Genomic DNA, 12,314 nt, shown 5'->3' with positions numbered 1-12,314 from the left:
ATGTGTTTGTTTAAGTCTGCACTTTCATTTGTTTTGGCCCTACACATACATATGTACAGGTAAAGATTTCTCTGCCTACAGGATTGGGTCTTTGACAATTTTGTTTAACTCATATTTAAAGAGAAATTCGCTGTTTTGGAGCAGACTGAAATTTGATTTTCATTGGTTTGAAAACTCAATTACAGACCAAATTCGTGGTTTGCAATTTAACTGAGTTTGACGTGTACACTGTCACCAGAATATGAATATATCCACTCCACTGTTCTACAGGGAAAATACCAGGAGGCATGAGCAGCTGATTTTCCCAGAAATTGTTGAGTGCTTTTCAGAATTCTTAATGTAAATACTGAGGTATTTGTCATAAAAGGATTTTACTGATTATTGTCACCTGCTCAGATATCTGCTCACATGAGCATTTGATCAGGCATAACATTATAACCACCTGCCTAATATTGTGTTGGTCCCCCTTTTGCTGCCAAAAAAAGGCATGCTTGGACTCCATTAGATCCCTGAAGGTGCGCTGTGGTATCTGGCACCAAGATGTTAGCAGCAGATCCTTTAAGTCCTGTAAGTTGTGAGGTGGGGCCCACTTATAGGACTTAAAGGATACTTTTGATAGATACTGACCACTGCAGACTGGGAACACACACCACAAGAGCTGCAGTTTTGGAGATGCTCTGATCCAGTCTCAATTGCGTCCTTGTCAAACTCGCTCAAATCCTTACGCTTGCCCATTTTTCCTGCACATCAACTTTGAGGACAAAATGTTCACTTGCTGCCTAATATATCCCACCCACTAACAGGTGCCATGATGAGGAGATCATCAGTCATATTCACTTCACCTCTCAGTGCTCATAATGTTATGCCTGATCGGTGTAGATAGGGCTTTTGTGCTGCAAGCTTTGTGTATGACTGGTGGCATTAAAACAGACAAAACAAATTCTGACATATGCTACTCATTCAGATGGGATATATATATATATATATATATATATATATATATATATATATATATATATATATATATATATATATATATATATAAATAAATAAATAAAACACTTTATGGTGTAGCATAAAAAAAAGACAGACAAAGATGACTGTTGTACTTGCACAGTGTTTCTTGTATTGTGTGATCTTTTTAATTATCAGCATTAAGGCCAAAACCAGACATTTGGGTCCCTCTTAACACGCCCTCAAGATTAATAAACAAATCTTGGTATTTCACCCAGATCCATTTAATTCCACCTAGTAACCACGGTCTGCCGAAGTGGACTGACATGACAGACTCTGAAGATAAAGTGCAGCAGCGTACAAGATTAAGCATTGTAAGAGGATTTAGGGGATGTACAAAACAAAATCAAGGAAAAAAAAAAACATACATATAAGGTGTCTTCATACCAAAATTCGTAACAATCATTAAAAAAAAAATGGATTGTGCGGTGGTCTCATACATGTACCACAGGATCATTTGGAAAGTGTGCATGCACTCGTCACTCATATGCGACTCAGAATTCAAATAGGTTTGAAATAAAATAAAAAAAATCCCTCTAATACGATCCCATTTACAGCATATTAAAAGGCACAAAAGGATAAAAGATACATCAGTAATACATCAGTAATACCACTGAAAGCAGCCCAGGCAGGGCCTTTGGCTCACAGCAGAGTGCAACAGCAGGTCCCGAATTAATGTTCATAGACTTGTGACTCATGGCACTGTGACCTTTTTTCTCATTTCTGATTCTCGATGCGAGCGCAACGCTGTGATCTGACAAACACCGAGTCGCAGCATTGCAGGAGTGAAAGAGCTGTGTGTGAAAATCCGAATGCACTCCCTGAGAATAAAAGTGCCGTGAAACTCTCCAGCCTGATTGTGTCTTCGATGGAAATGTGTGATTGTCATCACCGAAACTCCGCAATAACCTTCGCACTGAGCGCGTGGTCCGGTACGAGGCACGTCTCCGACACCGTGCCTTTTCTGGAGTTAATGTATGTGACATAAAGGCATTATAGTCACTGAGCGTAATATACAACACTGGATACGAGTCTGTGATATCCATCGCGGTTACATCAGCCGCTCCTCATTAATGATGCCACGGTGTCAAAGGTCAGAGATATGGAACATTGTGTGCAAATATACTGGAGGTTCATTTCTATGGGATGAACCTGAGAACAAACAGATACACAACGGATGCTGAAACGTCTACACAACCCTGTTGGATTTTGTGATGTAAAGAAACGAATTCAAGCTAAATCACGTCAGAACTTTTTCCACCATCGGTGTGAAACTACACTGTGTAAAAAAAACAAACAAACAAAAACAGTTACAATAACCTGGGTGCATAAGTATGTGCACCCTTTTACAATTGGGGGTGTGGCTATGTTTATAATAAACTAATCGCATTCAAAGTAATCGTCATACAGTCTTCATAAATAATGAAGTTGATCAGATTGAAGTTGATAAAAATCGATATTGATTAACCCCAGATAAAGATCTGCTTCTTCTCTAGGAAACCATCTTTTTGGATTCACCTAACTGCTGAAGCCATGGCCTGCTATAAGCTCACAAAGCATGTATGGGATGTCACTTGTTGATAGGTGAGGGGGAATTTCCTAAATATTAGATGTACCATGGAAACACAGTGACACAAGCAAGAAGATGTCCCAAGGACAAGACAAAAACTTACCAGGGAGGCTGCCAAGAGACCTACAGCAACATTAAAGGAGCTGCAGGAATATCAGAAAAGTACTGATTATTGTCTTCATGTGATAAAATTCTCTCCTGGGCCATGGGTAGGATGGCTAGATATCCAGGCTAATTACTTCAGATCATGTGGCAAAGTGTGAAGTGCAAAGTAATGGTCTGATAAATTTAATCCAGTTCCAAAAGGTATGGAGAAAAACAAAACAAAACAAAACAAAAACACCATAAGTGGAGCACGGTGGTGGTAGCATCATGCTTTACTGCTGCTTTTCTTCAGCTTGGGGCTATTATGTAGGTGGAAAGAATCATGAATAGCTACGAATACCCGTTCATTTTCCTACAAAAGCTTCAGGTGTATGCGAGTAAGCTGAAGATGAGAAAGAAATTTCACCTTTCAGCACCACTATGACCCAAAGCATTAATCAACATCCAAATCAACAAAGGAATGGCTGAATCGAAAGAAAATCCAGACGAGTCAGAGCCTAGACCTGAATCCAACTAAAAATCTGTTGTGCTGACCAGAAGCAGGCTGTACACAGGAGACGTCTGTACAATTTAATGGACATTGAATGTTTTTGCAAGAAAGAGCGGGGGAATTTTGCCAAGTTGTGATGTGCCATGCTGATAAACTCTGAGACAAAAACACTGAGTGGTGTAATAAAATCAAAAGGTGCTTCGATTAATCACCTTTAAAAAATGGCAAGATTTAGGCAACCAAGTTATTGTTATCCCCCCCACCCCCATGTTTACACTTCATTTGGTCATTTCTCTGTGATGGTGGAAAAAGTTTATCTATGTATCTTTTTCCAGCACAAAAACCTGCCCTTTTATCAGAGGTGTGTAGACTTTGTTCATCCATTGTACTGAAGAATGCAGATGTGCCTTCAGGACATGATGGAGAAGTTCTCCGTGTGGACCCCAGCAGATGAGTGTACATCAGGCCTCGTTTACACTTCATAATAACATGCCTTTTTATGAATATTTGGGGGGTGGGAGTGCAATACAGCATGACCCAGACTTAATGGGATTGTGGCATCCTTCATGGGTGAAGCCCCAGACATGGATCCACACCAGTACAGTTACACACAGAAGAAGAAGGAATTTGTTTTTAATTAAATTAACACTAGGTCAGATCGAAGGTGCCAATATTTTCAGTTCAGCTGTCAGAATGCTTCGTGTTCACTCAGCTATTATGTATGAGGTTCCAGGAAAACCCTTCACTTTTAATCAAATTTATATAAATAGATAATTCTGAAAATTGCAATGGGTTTCTCATTGGCATATAATTTTTTTTTAATACATCTGCAAGATGCACTACAAATTGATTTCCTTTCATTTAACATGAAAAATGTAAAATATATAAATATTAAATATGACAAACTGACTATACCCACCTTTATTTACAGCCTACATCTAATGTGAGGAAAAGCATTGTGTTGTTTCAAGCAATGCGACAGCTATTCACGTCGTAACTGCATCACAAGCGTGTTAAAATGTTAAAAATAAAACATTAGCAGGTAGGGGAAACAATGTAGCATGTCTACGGACAGGATGGCCCAATGCTAACAGCGTAAATGATAATGATGATCAGAGGTTTTACTGATCAGAGACTATAAACTCCGCCTTCTTGTCTAGCGGTGACAAATTTGTCCTTTCCCCTTCAGTGAACTGCCTTTTATGTAGAGAATATCTGATTTGCATTTGACCTGAAAATTGCTTTAGCTCAAAAAGCAGAACCTTTCAGGTAAACGCACTACAGCTAAAGCATAAATATTGGCACCCCTCCTGGCTTAAAAAAAAAAATAACAAAACAAAAAAAAAAAACATTTTAATGTTACCCCTAACTGCCTAACTCCTCCTCGCACCTCCAACTCTGAATACATATAAATAGCAGGTGTAAAAGCAAGGGGCTAGTTTGGATATGGATATGCAGATACACAGTGCATGTTAGCGTGAGGTGTAAACAAGGCTGATACAAATGGCATGGAGATGATCTCCAAGGCAGTACATCAGATCAGCATCCGAATTTGGCATAGATCTCCAGCTAATCTGACAAAAGCAGTGGCTGTTGTCTTCAGTGCAGGAATGTGAACACACACACACACACACACACACACACTTTTGATGATGGTGCAAAATTCCAGTAGAGGTGCAGTGCAACATGCTGGGTCAGGGTGTGTGTGTGTGTGTGTGTAAGAACTGAATACCTTTTGACATAACCATCACCCCATTCCCCCTGAATAATCACTTGAAACATCCAGATAAAAGCATTCTACATGGTAAAAAGTGTGAAGATAAAATGCACGACTCTCACATGAAGCGTTAGTTCCGTCTACAGGACGTTGTGTAAACTGGAGGAACTCTTACATACGCTGTTGTGCTGTGAAAATCCTCGATGGAGTAGTGATCTGTGTGCTGGAGGTAAAGGAAAACAACAGAGAGTTCACTCGACCGTCATCCATATCAGTGTGTAGTGTGTGTGAGTGTGTGTGAAAGAGAGAGAGAGAGAGAGAGAGAGAGAGAAGTGCAGTTTCAGCACAGCCAGCGTCCCATGCCATTGGGGTGTTTATTCTTCTTACAGATGTAGTAAATGGGGAATGCGACCAGACCTGAGGAGAGACGATAAAGGATATTTCAAGAAGAAAGAAAGTAACAGCTTCATGTCCGTCTTTGGTTCAGATATGGAATAATACACCGATCAGGCATAACATTATGACCACCTGCCTAATACCCGTCGAGGCATAGACTCCACTAGGTGTGCTCTGGTATCTGGCACTAAGATGTTAGCAGCAGATCCTTTAAGTCCTCCAACTTAAAGGACTTACAGGACTTAAAGGATACTTTTGATAGATACTGACCACTGCAGACCAGGAACACCCCACAAGAGCTGCAGTTTTGGAGATGCTCTGATCCAGTCGTCTAGCCATCACAATTTGGCCCTTCGTCAAACTCGCTCAAATCCTTACGTTTGTCCATTTTTCCTGCTTCTAACATCAACTTTGAGGACAAAATGTTCACTTGCTGCCTCATATATCCCACCCACTAACAGGTGCCATGATGAGGAGATCATCAGTCTTATTGACTTCACCTCTCACTGCTCATAATGTTATGCCTGACTGGTGTATTTTTATTTATAAGACAGTGCATTACATAATAATGTAAAATAGAACATATACATTCATAATTATGAATCTCTCCATATAAATGAATTTGTGAATTTCTTACCTATAACCAGAGCTAAGGCTCCTATCACCACCACCAGGACAATGAGCACCGGCGCCACCAGCACTTTACCCGCTGCAGGATGAACACACAAGTTTTCATATATTTACAAAAAAAAAAAAAAAAAAAAAAAAAAAAAGCCTAGGCGGTTATATAGGACAAAAGTAATGGCACCCTTTAAAAAGAGTACGAGTTATTGTATGTGTGTGAGTACGAGTGTGTGGGTGTGGGTGTGTGTGGTGTAACCGACACACTGCATTCGTCCAACTGCTTTAACTGGCAGACTGAGCTCCTTCACGATTAGTCATCATTTAGTCTTTTAAAGCTCTCTGTGTTGCCTTTTATGGAGATTTGTTGGTGTCTGGATATAAAGCAGCTGTGAATCTGATTGACGTTTACTGACATTGGCAGGTGAGTCTGAATAAATTCGCTTCTTTTGTAAATCAGCCTAAAAACAAATCACTCCTTTATCCAGTGTGTTGTACATTTTTTCTCATTTATAGGACAGAATATTTAACAAAAACCCAAAGACAAGAAATAAACATTATACAATAAACACGTTTTAGTGAATGTTTATTCATGGATTCACTTTCAGGCAGCAGAGCGTGCAAACTGTCCGATAAGGCTCATAATTCACCCCGAGTTAGTGTGCTATTGTTTCAGGAAGTTAATGACTGCTGCTGAATGACTTCATCTACGTAGCCCCATGATGCTGGACGTAGAAACAAAACCCAGAAGCCAAGACAAAAAGTTTTTTTTTTTAACCATGGCAGTTTGAATTAGGGATTTTCTTCTGCCCCAGTGACTCACACAGAGAGGTTCAGTACAGCATGGAGTCTGACTCAACATGACACGTATCTACATGTGGCCGAAGCCATGTGATCATCTTGTGTTATTTTAGTAAATGTACGATAAAAAGAAAAAGAGAGAGGAACATATGTACTTTCTTGCTACTTCACTGAAAGCTCCTTCTATCAGCAACGAAAGTCCAGCCATTACCTTAAAGTGTGTTTTCTGGTAGCATGATGTGTTTTTACCAGAATATTTCACATTAATGATTAACGGCCCCCACATGAAGCTCAAAATTTCCGACAGTTCATGAACCGTGACTCACCGATGATGTTACCTGTAATAGCAGAATCCATAGAGGTGTCGATTTGTGCTTGCTAACTGTAATTAGTGTTGTTTCTTAATAATTTCCCAACAGATCTGAGGTAAATGTTGATATTTCGGATGGTTCTGTCGTGTTAATACCATCATTCAACCTTTCCAACGAATACATAACAGACTTCTCAGCTGCGTGTTAGCTAATCACCAGCCTCAGTAATTTTTATATACTATATAATATATAAAGCAGCTAAACACACTCACCGCACACCGATCCACGGATGAAGCGGCGCAGGTGCGGTTTCTCGGGCAGGTAGCGGTACTTGCAGCCGAACACGCTCAGGTTGGAGGTGTGATCTCCGAAAAAGCGCAGCTGCCGATATTTCTCACCGCAGCGGTAACAGAAGTTGGTGTTGCACTGCCTGCAGGTCATGTGATCGCAGCCGTCCACCCTCTGGATATGGACCTGAAGGAGGACAGATATGACCGTTTATGAATCTTAGGAGGCTCTAAGCCCCGATATGTTTGATATAGGGGGAAAAGAACATCCTGTATTTTTACAGAGCCCCCGGTGGCTCAGAGGCTCTTAGCAACTGCTTGTATCTAGTAACACTTCTTCTTTCAGCTTTTCCCTTCAGGGGTCGCCACAGCGAATCGTCTCTCTCCACCTATCCCTATCTTCTGCATCCTCAACACTTGCACCCACTAGCTTCATATCCTCATTTATTCCATCCATATACCTCCTCTTTGGCCTTCCTCTTTGCCTCCTTCCTGGCAGCTCCATGTCCAACATTCTCCTACCAGTATACTCACTCTCCCTCCTCTCAACATGTCCAAACCATCTTAATCTGGCATCCCTAACTTCGTCTCCCAAACGTCCAACATGAGCTGTCCCTCTGATGTACTTGTTCCTAATCCTGTCCAACCGTGTCACTCCCAAAGAGAACCTCAACATCTTCAGTTTTGACTCCTGTCTCTTCCTCAGTGACACTGCCTCTAAACCATACAGCATGGCCGGTCTCACCACTGTCTTGTACATATATCTAGTAACACTAATGTCGGCAAATGTGCAGCTCGGATCACTTGCAGAGTGAAAAATGTAATTGGGAAATAAGAAAGATGAGTGATGTTAGGCTTTGTGTCAGAGAATATAACTGTTACTGGGTTAAATCTGTCTGTTTTTCCACCATGTTGTTTGCTGTAGCTAATATCAAATCTTTTCATCTTTAATACATGGACAAGATACACTATAATGTCACTAAAATATTATTTTGTGTGTGTGTGTGTGTGTTCTCTGTCAGTTGCTGCGTGAATCAGAGCTTCTGGACATCACTGATTCACATCCTTTCCTGTGTTTGTTTTGTAAGGATCTTTCCTGAACCACTGAGAATGTCAGGAGCAATCCAAGAAGAAAAAAAACAAAAAAGAACTGAGCAGATGAGCCAAAATCGAAACCATGAACAGGAGCAGAACAGCTGTGATTAATGAGAACAGACGCTTTCCAGTAAATCTGGCTCTGAAGTCGGTTTGTCACTGAGGGATAATGTGTTGCTTCCTTAGTCCAGCTCCGAGAGGCTCCCAATTCACAATACGCTAAAGCTGTTCAATTCTATTCTATTTTATTTATGTAGTACTTTTAACTACAGACACGGTTAGACACGTAGATTACACATGAGACCATGAGGAAGGAAACTTGAGAGGAACTCAAATGGGAATCAGTCGTCTTTTTGTGTGACACTGGATAGTCCGATGATAAAGAATTTCACCTCTAGAACTGTTTACTGTAATGGCAAACGCTACTAAATGTGTTGAAAGGATATTCAGTGTGAGCATCACGATCTTCATGATTACAGCAGCAGTTCTTGGGTACAACTCTACAGCATCCAGGTGACATTATCCACTGTAGCAAGGCCGAAATTTTTTGTGCTTTTTAGATCCACATCTATCTTTTCAAGTACTTAAAACCACTTTCCTGCACAGAGTTGAAGCATTTGAAGTATTTGAAGTATTTGTTTAGATGGAGCCAAAAATAAGACGGGTATCTGCCTGTTCACGCTGATCACCTCAAAGCTAAAGGCAAGAATATTTACCCTTCTCAAATGACTCAATCCTGTAGCATTACACCGAAGGAAAGAATCTGAGTCAGAAAGACACAAGTGTGTGTGAGGGAAAAAAACACCTCAGAGAATAAACGTAGGACTTTTAGAAATCAAAGTTGTTTAATAAAACTATTGAAATTAGCTAAAAAAAGCTAGTTGTCCTGCAATCTAATAGACTATAAACAACATTAGAAAGGAAATTAGCTAGCCGGCTAGTTAACTAGCTCGAATTATCCAAACAGTATAATCTCCACCTGCATCTTCATATAAGCAGCAGTTTATTTAACAGCAGTCAAAATATCTTCTCAAATATTTTTCTAATATTTACTTAGAATATCTACTATCTAATATCTAATATCTACTAATCTCAGACATAGTTTCTGTAGGTAAAACTTTCCAGGTCATGTTTGTGTAATAAACACCTCAAACATTATTTGGTTCAAATGTAAAACAAAACTTTAATCAGAGGAAAATACTTCCTTATACTTCACTGAGCACTCCTATTACAAAAAAAATTGGATTTTCTTTTCTTTCTTTCATTCATAAAAGCTTAGTCATTAAAATTTCAACTCGAAATTTGCCATCAGCTTGAAGTTAACAAATTGTGATGGTACTCATGTTTCATTAAGTTTAGTTTGCGGATTATGCTAATATGCTACGTGTAATTACGGTGCAATTTGAGCCATACGGATTTTTTAAGCTGAGGTAAATGTTGATATTTATGATAATGCTGAGGGAAATGTTCATATTTATGATAAAGCGAAGGTAAATATTGATATTTATGATAACTGTATTGTGTTTTCACCATCATTCAAGCTTTACATTCAGGATTTACTGTATAAACAAATATGAGCATCAGAACTGGACCACGGAGCAATGGAAGAAGGTGGCCTGGTCTGATGAATCATGTTTTCTTTTACATCACGTGCATGGTCGGGTGTTCATCGCTTACCTGGGGAACACATAGCACCAGGATGCACTATGGGAAGAAGGCAAGCCAGGAAAGTCAGTGTCATGCTTTGGGCAATGTTCTGCTGGGAAACCTTGGGTCCTGCCATCCATGTGGATGTTACTTAAGCATTGTTGCTACCTAAGCAATGTTACAGATTATGTACACCCTTTCATGGAAACTGTATTCCCTGATGGCTGTGGCCTCTTTCGGCAGGATAATGCACAGGGCCACAAAGCAAAAACGGTTCAGGAATGGGTTGATGAGCAAAATGACGAGTTTGAGGTGTTGACTGGGCCTCCAAATTCCCCAGATCTCAATCCAATCGAGCATCTGTAGGATGTGCTGGACAAACAAGTCCGATCCATGGAGGCCCCCACCTTGCAAGGATCTGCTGCTAACATCTTGGTGCTAGATACCACAGCACACCTTCAGGGATCTAGTGGAGTCCATGCCTTGTTGGGTCAGGGCTGTTTTGGCAGCAAAAGGGGGACCAACACAATATTAGGCAGGTGGTCATAATGTTATGCATGATCAGTGTATATATAAATATATAGACTTTAGATCTGCACAAATGTTTATACTTCACTACTGCTTTGCACTTCTGGTTAGATGCTAACTGCATTTTGTTGCCTTGTACCTATGTGCAATGACAATAAAGTCTAATCTAATCTAATCTAATCTAATCTTTGACATCATGGATACTTTGTGGTTCTATGCTAGTGGCCTGATCACTATGAATATAAAATTCATGTAATAATAAACTCTGAAATTCATGTAAATATTTCTAAGATTCTGCTTTTCTCTCATGTTGTAGCAGAGATCATTTGTAAATTGTTGTGTAAAACTGAGCAAAGCATTTTCACTAGTGACCTCAGACTGCTGGACTTTTAATGCTGTATGATCAGAGGATACACATCACCACAGTGTCATCACATCACAAGATGTTCATCACAAGATGTTCATACCGTCGTAACACCGAACGATCAAGAAGGTCAACAAAACAATAGTTGTTTTCTGTTTTATTTTTCACAAACCTTTCAATTAGGTCAAGATATCCTGTATAAGAAAAAAGCTTATACTGAATGCAAACTAACAGTAATCTTCCCAGGTGCAAACATATGCAGTCTGTACCTTAACCCTAATTTACGGATATGACTAAAATCCCAGAGATGTTCTGGTAATAATGACATTACCCCGCCTCCTCCTGTAACGCTAATTCGATCCGAATAAGGCTTAAGAAAAACGTTAATGATTCTGTGCAAGTTCACACCGAGCAAAACATTCTGTGCAGAACTGCAACTTCCTGGAATGGCACATTTCCACTCATTGTTAGGATGGAGGCAGAAACCAAACCACAGACAGACAGAGGGTGTGAAAGAGAGAGAGAGCGAGAGAGAGAGAGGAAGAAGGAAGTGAGAAAGACAACAAACATCCTCTTTTCACACTATTATTAGACAAAATGATTCGACACAGAAGCCAGCATGTAGTGTTACACGTCTCTCCCTCACTGACTCAAATCATAACTCATCTCCTCTAAATCCCTGAAGAGTTGAATGCTCTCTGTATCCGTTGTTCTGATCTTATAGCTACTGTGCTTTTAAGAAACTATTCCTATGTTCCAGCACCAAAATCCTGTTGGTCTGGGAGCAAAAATTTTTTTACCAGGTTTGGGGGCTTTGTGTTACCAGGACTGAATTGCTTGCACATGAGGTGTCACAAATTGTTTACTTACTGTATGCACAAAGTAGTGTAGAGTAGTGTGCTTACTTGACAATGCTTAAATGACAACACCACTAAATACCCGGATGATGCACTTATTTTAACCAAAAAAAAAGTGTGGAATGTTGGACACTTCATGCACTCAACACATTTCCTTATGTAGCAGAAGAGGGGCGGGGCTACCAGGCATTGAGATTAGATTAAAAAATAACTAAAAAAAAAAAATTAAAAATGTCTGACGACACTCTAATGTACAAAAAAATCTTAAAAAAATTCCACAAAAAATCTTACAGTTATCTATTTCAACACTGTATTCCTCTAAAGCTAGCAACGTGGCATTATATCCATTTGACATCATTTGTCATTGACTAGGAAACAGCTTATTCTTCCAGTCAGTAAAATAAAAAAAATAAAAAAAAGAGTATTTATACTTTTAGCCCTTCTATAATTTCTACACTAGACAGTAGAGTAGAAAGTGCATAGTGTAAGCGCAAAGTCTACTTCTTTTGTG

The 12,314-nt window shown here is 39.6% G+C and overlaps 1 protein-coding gene across 2 annotated transcripts in view; it reads right to left on the bottom strand.

Annotated features, from left to right (window-relative positions):
• Positions 1–1,107: 1,107 nt before the first annotated feature.
• rnf217 (ring finger protein 217) overlaps positions 1,108–12,314 on the bottom strand; it is a 30,934-nt gene continuing 19,727 nt past the window's right edge. Inside the window, exons 4-7 of one of the 2 annotated variants that reach the window (XR_009203545.1) lie at positions 7,298–7,499; positions 5,930–6,001; positions 5,019–5,313; positions 1,108–2,166 (exon numbers count right to left, since the gene is read on the bottom strand). Coding sequence is in view for 1 of the 2 variants with exons in the window: in XM_058379077.1 (XP_058235060.1) it covers positions 5,237–5,313; positions 5,930–6,001; positions 7,298–7,499 (351 nt within the window). In the remaining variant the exon portion in view is untranslated. Of the gene's footprint in view, positions 5,314–5,929; positions 6,002–7,297; positions 7,500–12,314 lie in introns of both variants that reach the window. The other variant, XM_058379077.1, reaches the window with a different exon arrangement.

Source organism: Hemibagrus wyckioides, linkage group LG25 (assembly GCF_019097595.1).
Source record: "Hemibagrus wyckioides isolate EC202008001 linkage group LG25, SWU_Hwy_1.0, whole genome shotgun sequence".
NCBI lineage: Eukaryota > Metazoa > Chordata > Actinopteri > Siluriformes > Bagridae > Hemibagrus > Hemibagrus wyckioides.
This window is presented reverse-complemented; position numbering and strand designations above follow the sequence as displayed.